This window comes from Maniola jurtina, chromosome 13, assembly GCF_905333055.1.
Source record: "Maniola jurtina chromosome 13, ilManJurt1.1, whole genome shotgun sequence".
Lineage (NCBI taxonomy): Eukaryota > Metazoa > Arthropoda > Insecta > Lepidoptera > Nymphalidae > Maniola > Maniola jurtina.
In genome coordinates, this window is record NC_060041.1 from 13,995,996 (window position 1) to 14,010,959 (window position 14,964).

At 36.7% G+C, this 14,964-nt stretch overlaps 2 protein-coding genes across 3 annotated transcripts in view; both read left to right on the forward strand.

Annotated features, from left to right (window-relative positions):
• The window catches only part of LOC123871242 (homeobox protein PKNOX2-like), a 31,064-nt gene extending 20,302 nt beyond the window's left edge, over positions 1-10,762 (forward strand). For both annotated transcript variants that reach the window (XM_045914932.1, XM_045914933.1), the window contains exons 2-12: positions 1,792-1,893; positions 2,344-2,533; positions 3,014-3,143; positions 3,681-3,757; positions 4,513-4,600; positions 5,420-5,494; positions 6,112-6,257; positions 6,857-6,992; positions 7,582-7,662; positions 8,151-8,261; positions 8,915-10,762. In XM_045914932.1, the coding sequence (XP_045770888.1) occupies positions 1,820-1,893; positions 2,344-2,533; positions 3,014-3,143; positions 3,681-3,757; positions 4,513-4,600; positions 5,420-5,494; positions 6,112-6,257; positions 6,857-6,992; positions 7,582-7,662; positions 8,151-8,260 (1,107 nt within the window). In that variant the 5' untranslated portion in view covers positions 1,792-1,819 and the 3' untranslated portion in view covers position 8,261; positions 8,915-10,762. The remainder of the gene's footprint in view (positions 1-1,791; positions 1,894-2,343; positions 2,534-3,013; positions 3,144-3,680; positions 3,758-4,512; positions 4,601-5,419; positions 5,495-6,111; positions 6,258-6,856; positions 6,993-7,581; positions 7,663-8,150; positions 8,262-8,914) is intronic.
• LOC123871244 (uncharacterized protein C1orf198 homolog) overlaps positions 1-14,964 on the forward strand; it is a 504,106-nt gene that overhangs the window by 257,564 nt on the left and 231,578 nt on the right. The window lies entirely within an intron of this gene.

Here is a 14,964-nt window from a genome sequence, read left to right on the forward strand (position 1 = left end):
AATTTATGGATACGCCATGTCGCCACCACCCTTAAATGTCGGTGTACCGCCATCCTTTTAGACTCGGCAAAGATACAAAATGGTTGCCCCTTTTTTCATGGGAGAAATAAACGGAATATAATTATGTATCCCCTGTTTTCCCGGAAGGCGGGCGGGGGCGGTATTAGGTTAATAGTTAGAGGCCGAAATATTATTTTGTCTGGGAAACTTGGGAAAACAAATGTACTTTGGTGAGGTATTTACTTGATGTAGGCAAGGATGTAGGTTACAACACTTGGGATTTGTTTTTTTGGAAAAAATCTTCGCTTCATTGTATTTCTCATTGCTGAGGCTAAGCGCAGATAGCTTAGTGGTTCAATTTAGTCATTACTTTAATTAGTTTTGTTACAAAAATAATCCAAACTTCCATACTTATTACTTATCCATACTATACCTACTTATATTATAAATGCGAAAGTATGTCCGTCTGTCTGTCTGTCTGCTACCTTTTCACAGCCCAACAGTTTAACCGATTCTGACGAAATTTAGTACAGGGTCAGCTTATATCCCGGGGACGGACATAGGCTACTTTTTATCCCGGAAAGTCAAAGAGTTCCCACGGGATTTCCAAAAACCCATCCGCTTAACCGATTTTTATGTTTGGTGCCGAGGTAGCTAGCGTCTCTGTAATTGACATAGGCAACTATTTATCCTGGAAAATCAAACAGCTCCCACGGGATCTTTATAAACCTAAATCCACGCGGACGAATCCGCGGGCATCCTCTAGTACTTAATATTAAACGCGACAGTGTGTCCGTCTGTCTGTCTGCTACGTTTTCACGGGTCAACCGCTGAACCGATTTTGATGAAATTTGGTACAGAGCTAGCTTACACCCCGGGGACGGACATGTGCTACTTTTTATCCCGGAAAATTTTACCCGGACAGACAGACACATTTTCGCATTTATAATATTAGTATGGACTACGAATAAAGTATTTTATTTTAATCATGCCTTTAGAGCTATACCTAGGTTATATATTACTATCATTTTAACTTGTTAGTTCAGTTACAACCTTAGAGAACTTTGAGCTCCTAAGTCTTCACAATATAAATGGGATACACTGCACCAGAATGAATCGCAGCAACACCTCAAGCCGACGGCAATAAAAACGGATATTAAAAACCAAACGCGTCGCATTTATCACAACTGTTGCCACTAGATTGATATAAGATTCTGCCGTACCCCCACCCCAACCCTAGTGGAGGCTTTATCTTAGGAGGATTGTGTTTAGTGGTTCTTAAAACAAAAGACGTTTATTGCTTGCTTGAGAATTTGGCCATGTTGACTTCAAGAAATAATATTTTTTAGAAGCAGGCGTCACTTTGCGGAAGTCCATGATATACACGGAATCAAAAGCTTAATTTGCTATAATCCGCTAAAACACATATCTGTATGTCACAATTTGCTATAATGTGTCATATTGAACATTTATTGAATCATTGCATGAAAAAATATTTATACTTGTTGATCAACTTCTACTGTCCTGATTTTTTTTTTTGATACAATGAAATGATCCTTACATGAAACTGAGCCAATTGGCATTAAAAAAAAAATTGTTAATTTCATTAATTTTTATCAACAACTGCGCCGCCAATCCGCACTTGGCTGGCGAGTGGCACGGTGGACTATGGTCAAACCCTTTTCATTTTGAGAGGAGACCCATCACTAATGAGTCCGAGTAGGTACTCATGGGCAGGCGATGGGTTGATGCCGATGAAGTCATTAGTGGTAACATTGTGGTTGTCCACAGATGCGGTGGCGGTGGTAGAGCGGTCGGGATGCAGGGCGGCGGCGCGCCCGCCGCTGACGCTGACCAGGCGCAGTTCGAGGCCGACAAGCGCGCTGTTTATAAGTAAGTAACACGAGCACTACCCCTGCGTTGAATACTCTACTTTTCACACCTTGCGAGATAAGCACCAAGGCCGCCCGTAGGCCGTTACACATTGCTTTACCACAGTGTTGAATATCCTTACTCCCTACTCGTAACACGGGGCAATTTTTTACACGGTATTTCCAAAAAACATGTCTTTTCCATTTTCCACGCATATTCAAACAGTGAAATTAACTCCCTTCTTAACAAATTCCTAAACGGCCGCAACGCATTGGCGGTTCCTCTCGTGCTTCAAATGTTTTGTGGCGGTAATCACTTAATATCAGGTGACCCGCCAGCTCGTTTGATCGCTATTTTTATTTAAGAAAAATTGTTGATGCAGTTGCACCCACATCTCGAACGCTTCATGTTTCTGATAATATATCCAAGCTATACGCCATAGAAACAAGAAAATCTTTGTCCAACTTCCAGACACCCCCTGTTCCCACTGCTGGCCTTGCTGCTGGAGCGCTGCGAGCAGGCGACGGCGGGCGCGGAGGCGCCGGCCGCGGACGCGTTCGGCGCAGACCTGCAGGCCTTCGTGCAGCACCAGCGCCGCGACCGCCGCCCCTTCCTCGTCGACGACCCGGAGATCGACGGCCTGATGATTAAGAGCATCCAGGTTACTATCTTCCTCCTTAGCAGGGCGCGGACTTGGTACTCAGGGGCATCCCGGTCAGTCCTAATATTCATTTTGAAAGCTTCAATTAGCAGGTAGCAAAATTGGCAGTTAGCTTCACCTATTCCAAATCATCTTGAAATTATCGAGTATTATGAAATCTGGCGCAGCGATGGATTTGTTGGAGTTTGCCTTGCTCACTTATGGATATGCTACAATACTTTTTCTTACTAGAGGCACTTCTGGAGATATGTTATTTCAATTGCCTAAACAGAAGATCAGTTCAAATGATGTGGGGTAAAATATTATTAAATTATTATTATTATTATTGTTCAAAGCGTGAATTTATATTGGCAAAGATAATTTTTCATTTAGTTTTTGACGTGGATCAGCATTGAAACCAGCGCAGTGGTCCAAATAACTAAGCCAAACCGTCTAACATCCAACATATTATTACAACCTTTACCTTTGATTTTTCTGCAGGTCCTCAGGATCCACCTGCTAGAGCTGGAAAAGGTGCAGGAGCTATGTCGAGATTTCTGTGGTCGGTACATCGCTTGTTTGAAGACCAAGATGCAGAGCGAAAACCTTCTGAGGACGGATTATAGTGCTGGTATGCTCTCCAATTATATAGACGCCAGCTGGCTGATTTCTGCTAATAATCCCTCTTAGTTCATATAGTTTCGACCAAGAAGTCTATGATAGAAGCTCTCCAACTTACATGAGGTGTTCATATATCTAAGTTTAAAAATAAAATTACTAATATAATTTAGTTTATACGCCACATTAATGCCTGCGGTTAAAAAAATTGGAAACTTAACTAAAACGACAAATCTAATGAAAGACATATCCCTTTGGAAGGAAACTGTAAAAAAATAGTATTTGATTTTTGATCTGTCAATTGAGTTTATAGACTTGTTACAAAGGAATACCTAGGCACCGTTTTGCTTTCACTATAAATCCATTAAGGTTTATACGAAAAATCTTCTGTAAAAAAAAACCGACAGGGCAGGTGGCAAGATCAAACCTGAGTTGTTTTCATTTACTAACACAACCAAAGTTAAAAAATAATAATATTTAAGTAATTACTTCATTATGTTATGAGTTACTGTTCACATAAATGTTTCATGTTTTAATTTATTTTTTCCAGGTGGTGTGGAAAGCAATAATAACTTGTCTGGGCCGATGGACGATCAGTCCAGTACGTCTAATTCGCCGCAGTATCAGGTAAATCAACCTAGTCATTTTGATTAGCCTAGCATAAATTTGCATGTTCAAGGGAAAGGGGGTGGCGAGTCAAAGTCAAAGTCAAAATCATTTATTCAAAGTAGGTACAATTGTACTCCTTTTGATGGTCGAAATTGTTAAAGTACGATATAGTGGTGATAATTAATTACGTAACTTAAAACTAAAGCTACGAGGGTTCCAAACGCGCCCAAGTCTGAGAAGAGCCCACAACAAAGAGAGAAATTTTGTAAATGCGTGTGAAAAAAGTAATTTTTTAATCGAATTTTGTGGAGCTCCCTGGCGCAGTGGTAAACGCTGTGGTCTTATTGCTTCGATTCCCGGCAGGGTTTGGATTTTACAATTTCTAAATCTCTAGTCTGGTCTTGTGGGAGGCTTCGGCCGTAGCTAGTTACCACCCTACCGGATAACCTGTGCTGCCAAGCGGTTTAGCGTTCCGGTGCGAACCCATGTGGAAACCAAAGGGTTATGGGTTTAATAAAAACTGTTGTATCCATCTCGGGCTAGCCCGCTTTCATCTTAGACTGCATCATAGCTTACCAGGTGAGTTTGCAGTCAAGGGCTAACTTAGAGTGCTAACTAGGGCTAGAAAATCGTATCATGCCTTCATTGAAAACGTTAACAACTGTCTCATTTTTCAACCAATTTTGACGCTGTTTTTATGAAGGTGTCTTATAATATACAATAATGATCAAAATGAAATATTTATCTGGCTTATTTTGAAATGTCTCCCACAGTCCCCCGCGGCCCCCCTGAGCGCGGCGACCTTCCCGGCCGTGTACCCCGCCGTCACCGACCTACCCTTTGCGCCGCATAGAGAACCACGTGAGTACCCTACATTTTACCATCACTAACTGATGCCCGCGGCTTCGTCCGCGTGGATTTACGTTTTTCAAAATCCCACGAGAACTATTAGATTTTCCGGGATAAAAAGTAGCCTATGTGTCAATCCAGGGTATAATCTATCTCCATTCCAAATTTCAGCCAAATCACTTGACAAAAAATTATTGATTGATACATGCATTGCTGGACATAAAGTTTCTTGCACGGAATTCTAGTTCTTCTACGAATCTCTTCATTTCGGATTTGATCGCGTAGAGAAACTCCAAGCATATAGCTCTCTCTATCGCCCGCTGAGTGGAGGCTTACGTATGTTTGCGTGCCTGTCTGACCAATCAGTCGCACACATTTACTCATACCGATACGACTAAAGATCGTAACTCACGTACACGACACAGCTCCCGCGTGGTAAAAGAATAAATATTCAAATATGTGGTTAAAGTCGGAATCTGTACATACATTTTACAATGACAACATACATTTGCAAACAACGCGCAGCAAGCGAGCTTGCCGCGATCTAACCACTCGATGGTTGGTATATACAGGTTTAGGGGATGTTGTGCCTCTCCTAAGTTGGGGGATATAAAGGAAACTACATCTCCCTTATAATCTCGTTTATTACACAAATGCGTGTATCCAATAAGGGAACGTTGTACAGACTGTGTTAAAATATATAGAATAAAATTACAATTCCACGGCAGCCGCGGTGGTCCGCTGACTCAGGCGCGGGCATCATGTTACTTGTGTCCCTACACAGGTATTCTTTTTATCACATGACTTACATATAAAAAATATTGCTCCCAGCACCTCTTGTGGTCCAGGGATCAACACCAATAGGACAAATTGGTGCAGGACTACTTTCTACGGATTCCTTCACTGGTAAGACCTAGGCATTTTAAGAAATCAGACTTTACGGCTGAGATCTATAGACCGCACTTTGACTTTGCTCGCTACGACGCTGTGAAAACGAGATAGAGTTATATAGCTGTCATAAATCTGTCTCGTTTTAACTGAAAGTTAAGTCTAGCAAAGACAGTGCGCTCTATATATTTCAACCTTAGAGTTCCGCACCCGAAGGATGCCAACGTCCGTCCGTCCGTCTGTCTGTCAGCGGGCTGTATCTCGTGAGCCGTAATAGATAGAGAGTTGAAATTTTCACAGACTATGTATTTCGACTGCCGTTATAACAGCAAATATAAAAACTTCAAAATAGCCGTCATGGAAAGGCATTCCGAACCAGTGGTAGATGTTTTTGACGATTCAAAAGAACTTGTATCTAATGTAATAAAAATATTTTGAATTTGAAAAAATATTTTTTTTAGTATGGAACTCTTCGTGTGCACTTGACTGAAAACACTTCAAAAAAAATGCTAACTGAAATACACATTATTCAAAGTTACAGATACCATCCCCACCCATTTAAAACTAGGTGGGGCGTGTCTTGGATCGAAAATAGAAGTTCCGTGGCTATATGAACATATTGTGTGTTTATCCAGGTACGAACTCCAACTCATGTTCGTCAGTGTCTGGCTCCCCTCCCCCCGCGGGCGCGGAGGAGGAGGGGGAGGAGGGTGGAAAAAGGGGGGTGTTGCCCCGACACGCCACGCAGGTCATGCGCGCCTGGCTGTTCCAGCATTTAGTTGTGAGTCTACCCTTATCCATATAATATACCGATTGATTATGTTAACCGACCGATAAGATTGCCGACTGCCGATAGAAGTGAAAACTTAAAACTAACATTTATTTTGATTTTTTTTTTTGAACTTTTAAGTTCAATGTAGTAAATCAATAGTAATTTGTTATGCAAGGCTGCGTTATTTTGTCACGAGAGCTTGTATTGAACCGAGCCAGCGAAGGATTCTAAGAATGAAAAAAAGAAACCTGAGCGTAGGAATTCAAAGGCTCGAGCGCAAATAAATTTGCAACCTTGCGAAACACACAACTTTTCATCTCATTACTGTAAAGACGAACCTCGTTTCTCAAAAAAAAAGGGATGTAAGTACGCCAACCATAGACAGTGCAGTAATTTGCACGATGATTTTGAGCGCTTGGATAAAAATTTTACCCACTATTTATATTAAACTTAAAGGGCCATAGGTACATATACTTATTATAACGTACTTATTATTTTTTTACTTTTTAGAGGATTTGTGTCGGGGGGTTTTTTCGCAACATATACCCGACCCATCGCCATCGCCTCAGATATAGGTCGTGTTGGTGACAGTGATCTGCTTGTTCCAGCATCCGTACCCAACGGAAGAGGAGAAGAGATCGCTGGCGGCGCAGACGCGGTTAACGCTGCTACAAGTCAATAACTGGTTCATCAACGCTCGACGCCGCATCTTACAACCCATGCTGGATTGTCAGGATAAACCAGGTAAACGTCTTTAGAATTTTGTAATTTCTAAATTACTGGTCTGGGCTGGAGGGAGGCTTTGGCCGTGGCTAGTTACCACCCTTCCGACAAAGCAGTGCCGCCAAGCGATTTAGCGTTCCGGTACGATGCCGTGTAGAAACGACAGGAGTATGGGTTTAATTAAAACTGCTATACCCCTTCTAGGTTAGCCCGCTTCCACTTTAGACTGCATAATCCTTTACCACCAGGTGAGATTGCAGTCAAGGGCTGACTTGTATCTGAATAAAAAAACCTCAAATTGTTTTTCTAAGCGAAATTAACGATTTACGCTACATTCGCTTCAGCTTATGACCGTGTCCCCATAACAACGCCCATTAAAACGCCCAAAGGTACATGCCCATCATCAAACCGCCACTATAATAGTAATTAAATACTCTAAGCATTGGATCTTATATCTAAGATCTAATGCTTAGAGTATATCGGCATTCCGAACCAGTGGTAGATTATTTTGACGTTTCATAAGCACCTGTAAAAGTTTAATTGAATAAAAATATTTTGAATTTTAAGATTAAGGAACTATTCTTATGCTGATATAATATTTTCGTTTCAGGAGGGAAGAAGAGTAAAAACGGGTCATCAATTAGCAAGAGGTACTGGCCGGACGCTCTCACCAACCCACAGTTTACCGCCGGTAAAAAAATCATATTATTGTAGCAATCGCATTGTTATATAACAATAAAATCACATTATTGTGGCAATCACATTGTTATATAACAAGGAAATTACATTATTGTAGCAATCACATTGTTATATAACAATAAAATCACATTATTGTGGCAATCACATTGTTATATAACAAGGAAATTACATTATTGTAGCAATCACATTGTTATATAACAAGGAAATTACATTATTGTAGCAATCACATTATTGTAGGTGTAACGCATGCCTTCTAACGCATGCCCTGGACGCACCTCTAGTATGAAGTTAGGCCTAACTTTTAATATCCTTATGGGGTATTTTAAAGGGATCTAATAAATAATGACTTCCAAATGAAACTGACTACATCCGTAGCGAAACGATGCTTGAGTTGGTGAAGCTGAATGAAGGGACGACCGGTGAAGTGATTTTTCTGGCCTAGCGTAAAGGAAAATCAATTTTTCAATGTTAATTTTGCAGGTCTCCTTTCATCATCAGAAGATGAGGAGCAGGAGGGGGACCACTCCGGCGATGAGCAGGAGTCGCAGAGTGAGGAGCCCTACCCGCCCATACAGCAACCCATGCACTGAGGTAACCTAACCCTTTACCCTTAGAAAATGCCTATTCACTGAGGCCCGGCAAACAACTTGAATATTGACGCGATTGGCTGGTGAATGACGCGTGCACGCGATTGGTTTTTTATTCAGATACAAGTTAGTCCTTCACTGCAATCTCACCTGGTGGTAAGTGATGGTGCAGTCTAAGATGGAAGCGGGCTAACCTAGAAGGAGTATGGTAGTTTTCATTATACCCACACTCCTTTGGTTTCTACACGGCATCGTACCGGAACGCTAAATCGCTTGGCGGCACGGCTTTGCCGGTATGGTGGTAACTAGCCACGGCCGAAGCTTTCCATCAGACCTGACCATAAATTTAGAAATCAAAAAAATCTAACCCCCTGCCGGGAATCGAACCCGGGACTTAGCACTAATAAGGCCACAGGAACAGGTGGTAGTCTAATTGAATAAAAATAAGTATTTTGAATTTGAATTTGAACATTTGACGCCTGCCAGTGACGTTGAAGTCTCGACGTTTTGTTACAAGTTCCCTGCCTGTCGTCAACTGTGGTTGCGGTTTTTTGGTACATGATGTTAATCCTAAATATGCATTCATCATTACAACTCTTTCGTATGATAGTCTGTTGAAATAAAATAAAAAAAATCATTTTCTCCGTCTCTTTCCAGCACTCGAGATTAGAGAAAGACAACAAGTCACATGACAGAACTCAAACAGAAACATTAAAAAGACAAAACTGTGTATACCATAGCATATAAGTTAGAATAGAAACATGTATACGTAAACATACCTCACTATTTTAAACTTATATTTAATTATATAGACGCTTTTTAATGTCTGTTAGTTTGATTTTACGTATTTAGTGAACAGTGTACACATATTTTCTTTCGACCTCAATTTTTCTATTCTAAAAACCGGTCAATTGTGAGTCAGTCTCGCACCCAAAGGGTTCTGTACCATCATAAAAGATATAACACTTAATTTGCATGGCAACCATTTTGAAATTCGCCATATTGTTTTCTTAATGTTTGTTGTTATAGTGGCAATTATAGGGGTTAACAACTTTTCTAAGACCAATATGGTTGTGTAGTTGTTCCGACGTCTATTTGGAACAAACTATATATTGAGACGCAAAAGTCGAACGCAGAAACATGTAGACTCCATTTTTATTATTGAACGTATGAAGTTTTTTTATTGGGCTGTCTATAAAACCCTACCCTATGCGAGTTTTGACTCCTGGCATGCAATTGATCAGTAATTTAATAATTAATTATTATTCTCATATAAGAAGAGAATGTACACTGTTCATTTATTAAAACCAAGTTTGGATACGCTCTTTGAGCTTTTGTTAACAGTAATTTAATAATGAAATGATGAATTTGTAATATTTTTCTATATAGGAGGCAACATTATAATTTCTAATCAGAAAGGTTGACCATAGATACCCAGACTCTGCTGTAATATTAAAAAATAAAAGTGAAAGTTTCACATTAAAAAATCTTTAAAAAAATACTTAAATTTCATTTTCGAAAACGTAAATTTTATGAGTCTTATCTCGAAAAGTTTATTTATTTCGTCCAAAATTTAAATGATAGAAAATTATAATGTTGCCACACTTCAAAATTTTACCTATTTATGGTTTATTCTGCAGCTTTAAAATTACAATAATTTTGTGACATCTTCTTGATATGTATGCATCGTCAATTTTCGTAACTGGTTGTGAATAAAGTAGTTTTGTTTTTCAACCTTCACCGACTGAGCAAAATGAAATAGTATAAGAATATTTTTTACCACGAAAAAAAACTATAGACAATACCGTCCATAGACAAATTGTATTTATTTGTATAAATAAGTTAATATACTCATATTATTTTAATTTCTTTTTTACAGCCGCCATATTAGTTTAAGAGTAGTTTTAGCATAAACATATAGAATACGATAAAAATGTTCTCCACTCGTGAAAGAGTGAAGAAATTCTTATTCTATTTGTTTATGATTTTTGCGTACTTTTAAAGGGCTATACGATCAAATTATACGATTCAAATAAAAAATGTATACTCAAAGAACCTATTCGATTCAAAATCTGTATACGCGGAAAGTAATAATATCGGAAAATTTTAAATTTAGATGTAAATTTTAAAAAAATGATTCGCAGTATTCGATAAACGGAAATCGATTAGGATATCGATTTTCTTAAGTATTAATCGTAAGCGTATTTTGGAGTATTCGATAATAATTACGTGCTATCAACAGTCATTATATAAATAGCAAAACACAAAAAATAATGTCTTGATATATAACAAACCTTAATTTGATTTAAAGTTATTTTAAGAAATATTTGTATTACATAAAAAATCATGAAAATATTTCAACAATACTATACATATTTCAAAAAATACTTACTTAATTTTTGGTCAGCATTTTAAAATAGTAATTAATACTTATATTTACCACTACACCCAATCATTATCTACGTAACTACGCGATACTTTTGACATCAATTTTGACAACCTTTCGAAATGAAAAGTCAAGTTTGATACCATAAATTGCAATTACGCGTGCTATGTTCAATGCAATAGCGGATACAACACTCTTAAACAATTTCACAAAACTATTGTGATATCAGTCTAATATGTCAATATCTTTCATAGAGTATAATAAACGGCACTATTTATCGAAATGTAGAAACGAAAAAGGCCTACCTAATATGATTTTTTTTTCTATCTCCTGTACTTTGGGCAATTTAAGCTATGTACATGGCAATCCCAATGATCGTAAGAATTTTATCGGTTCCGTGGAAAAAGGCATGATGTAAATACATATATAATTTTATGACAAGTTAGATAAAAGATTATTTTGAGCATTTGTTTTGATTGGTTTGAGCATGAGTAGAGTGCATCTTACTGATGGTTTTAAGATAAATATATATATTTTTTTAATCTGGCTTTACTCTGATTAGCCAATGTCCAAGTTTGTAGTTATTTTCAAGTTAGTGAATCTATACAAGTATGGACTCCGTCTGCATCAGCGCCCGCCGACATACGCGCGGCGCCCCTTTAGAGCGCTTCCCAGTCAGTTCTACCACCAAAAAACACCAACTAATACAAAAACCAACCACTCTTAACAAAAAAAAAACACTCCACAAAAGCACAGCACGCGCGCCAGCAAACGCCAACACAGACGAAGTCCTTAAGATATTTAAATACTACGGAATACATAAATGTTGCCAGTTTTTCTATCTGTTATTAGCCCAAAATTTTTCCTAATGACGAAAAAAAGAACACTGAGGTCTAGGAATAGTGGCAGTGATAAGGCCTATGTCTGACCGTGGAATGGTATATATGTATGATGATGATTTTTTTTGTGTTTACAGTCTTCAATTTGTACGTAGACGCTAACAAATAGTTTATCAAAGAACTCACTATTGTAAACTTCAAGGAAAACATTCAGATCCTTTATAAAATATTTTTATTTTCATTTATTTTATTCTCGCTTTCTTATACGGGACCGGTGAAATCATGTTTTAAGATTGAAGCTTCGTATCTTCCATGATTTTGTATTTAAGAAAAGAACTGTATTAATATATAGAGTAAGAGATATTTTTGTTAAAGTTTTACTTAGATTTTTGGCCTATTATCGATTTCTGTGACAGTAGCGTATAGATTATAGTGTGTAAGGTACCGACATTTTTATATTTATGAATGTAAAAGATGGAATTGAACTTAAATTGAAATTATTTTGAAATAGAAAAGACAACGTTTATTAATAGCGTTCGAATTGTTTGCCTAAATACTGCCATGTTATATTACTCTTAATTTATTTTTGTTTTATCCCCAGTAATATGATTTCATTTATAATGATTAAACATTGATTAGTTAATTTTATCTTGAGCAACTAATCAATGTTGCCAGTGTTAACATTTTCCCTAAAATTGGTGAAATTGGTTTTGTATCAATTTTATTTATCTTTTTATCAATACGTAGTTAACATTAAAAGTTATTTTATTGCGATCATCAAACAGGTTTATAAGTTAGTATATTTAACCGCGTTAACGTTTCGTTTTATCTGTGATCTTATTTCTAAAAAAGTAAGTTCGCCTTAATTTTTTTAAATATGTGTATTATGTACACTAAGTTTTGACCATATTTATTAACGTTGTATAAATATTAATCATAAAAATGTCGGTAATGTCGTCTGTTATACGATGAAACGGATATACGTAATTTTTAAAGTGAAATATAAGATTTTTTTATAATAACTTTTAATTCGTCTGTACCTATTACTATATGGTAGGGCAAAGGTATAATATGCTACTTTTAATGTCAGGGTTTCATAAAAAAAAAAGTCGTGTATTAATAATGACTGAACCACTACTATTTTCTATGAAAATCGTTGGTATTTTTTTGGAAAATTTTGCATTCTGAATGGAAAGCAGCATTTATATTTTGGCCCTTAGTGATAAAATAATTGTAACATTTTAATAAATCATCTGTCTTATTATTAAAAAGTTGGTTTAATGTTAATCATCTTTAATCATAGTTTTAAGTTATTAACATTTTAGTTCAGCTATATATTCTTGATATTTAATTATATTATTTAATTTCTGATATTAATGTTTATACATTAATTAATATTAATTATTGTAGTTGTATATAAAATTGCTCATAAAAGATTAAATTAACTAAAAATCGTACTTTTTAATTTTAAGGCAGACTTTCATTGAGTAAAATAAAGAAGACATTTGACATGAATTACACTTTTCGTTCATTGAAATGAGAGAGTAAGACATTAGTTATTTAATGCTACGTGGATATTATGTAATTAAAGTATGCAGTATCTATGCGTAAATTAATCAAAATATATATTATATTGGGGTGCGATAATAAGTTTTAAAATCGTATAAAATTTAAATTTGTTTACGTCAAATAAATATATTGTATTTATTGTCTGTAAAATTTTCTATTTATAAATTAAGCCACGATTTTCATACTATATTTGGACCTAAAAAAATTAGAACAAAATATTACGGGATGGGATAGATGTAAGCTAACCATGTACACATCAAAATCGGTTAAACGGATAACCCACATACTGACAGAAGAACGAACAGTCAAGGGTATCCAACCCGAAAAAACGGTATTTTTCCGTGAGATAAACGGTAAATATACTTACGCCAAAGCGTAATTCATGTCATGTCACAATAAGAAATGTCCAGTGTAGTATACCATAGAGAATAAAAAAACGCTTTTAGAATAACGTTTCAAGTTGATTAATTATACCTATTGATTATAATTAAGGCATAATAATTTTACTAGTCAATAAAACAGTCTTGCTATATGGTTTTTTTTTGTATTTTACGAACTATCGTGGAATCTGTCAAGATTTCTAAACAATTTTTTAAAAATTAGAGTGTGTTGGTGTGGACATTTTGAAAAATGTTTCGTAATAATGATGATAAATTGTTTACATCATCCCTAACATGATTATTACAATAATGTCAGCATACTCTTAAATCTGCTGTCCGTTTTGAGTTATCGCCAAGAAACGCGGGTGTTTTCAAAAACTAATTTTTCAAAAAAAAATGTACCTACTAGGAGGACCAAGCTAAAACTTTGGTTCGACATAATAAAAGCATTCTTTTTTAGAAACATTAGTTTTGAGATTCCCGCGTTTTTTGTCGATAGCTCATGTAGTTTAACAGCTTTATAGATTTAGGACGGCAGAAATTACAGTAATATTATGAAGGCGAAAGTTTGTATGGGCGCATGTTTGTTACTCCTTTACGCCACAATGACTTAACCGATTTGGCTGTTTAAATTGAAGATAGCTTATGCCCTTATTTCACACATAGACTACGTTTTATTCCGGAATAGAGTTGCAACAGGATTATTGAAAACTCTGTAATATTATCTACGTGGACGAAGTCGCGGGAAGCACCGAGTTCAATATAAGAGTTGGCGTTGTGTTGCCAGTTCTTTGTGAAATTCCCCTATTTTAGGGTAACTAGAAGGCGTTCTTCCGGTGTTTTTAAAGAAAAGCAATAATTAAATAATATTTTAAGTAGAAAAGAAAATTTGTTGTGAAACGTTAAGTTTTTTATCCTTTCGAATAGCATTAAAAATTTTGACAGATCCTAAGATATAATGTCATTGTACAGTTCGCTGCAAAATATAATCTTTTTCGCATGCCAATAGTTGTTTTATTTAATTCTACATCCAATCATCAATCTACGTAAGTACCTTCTCTAAAATATAATTGATCTCTTTACACTGAGATTCAGACGTTTATGACGTCATCTCTGTCATGTTCGTATGTTATGCAAGCTCCCATACTAATCAAGCCATAGAGTCCTTCATCCAAGAATCAAGCGTTTTGACGTTTGATAAAAAGTCCCTAATTTTACTAGTAGTCAGTCCATCATCCCTAAATGCTACAATACTAAGGACCTGCACAGACGAGGGGCTGTAAATTTGCCCGCGGAGGACAAACAACCCGGCATTTTTCATTCAGAATAATTTTCGACGTATCGACGATGATTCTATCGTGTGCGTTATATGGTACGATTCTAAGGCGATAAACTTTTGTCCTTCGCGGACAATAGTCCGTCGTCTGAGAAGGTCCTAATAGTAGCGCTTTTCTACGTATGTAAACGAATTTTGCCGATGCAACTTTTGAAAGTGGTAGTATCTGTACTTTTCTCGCTTCAGCAATTTTTCCG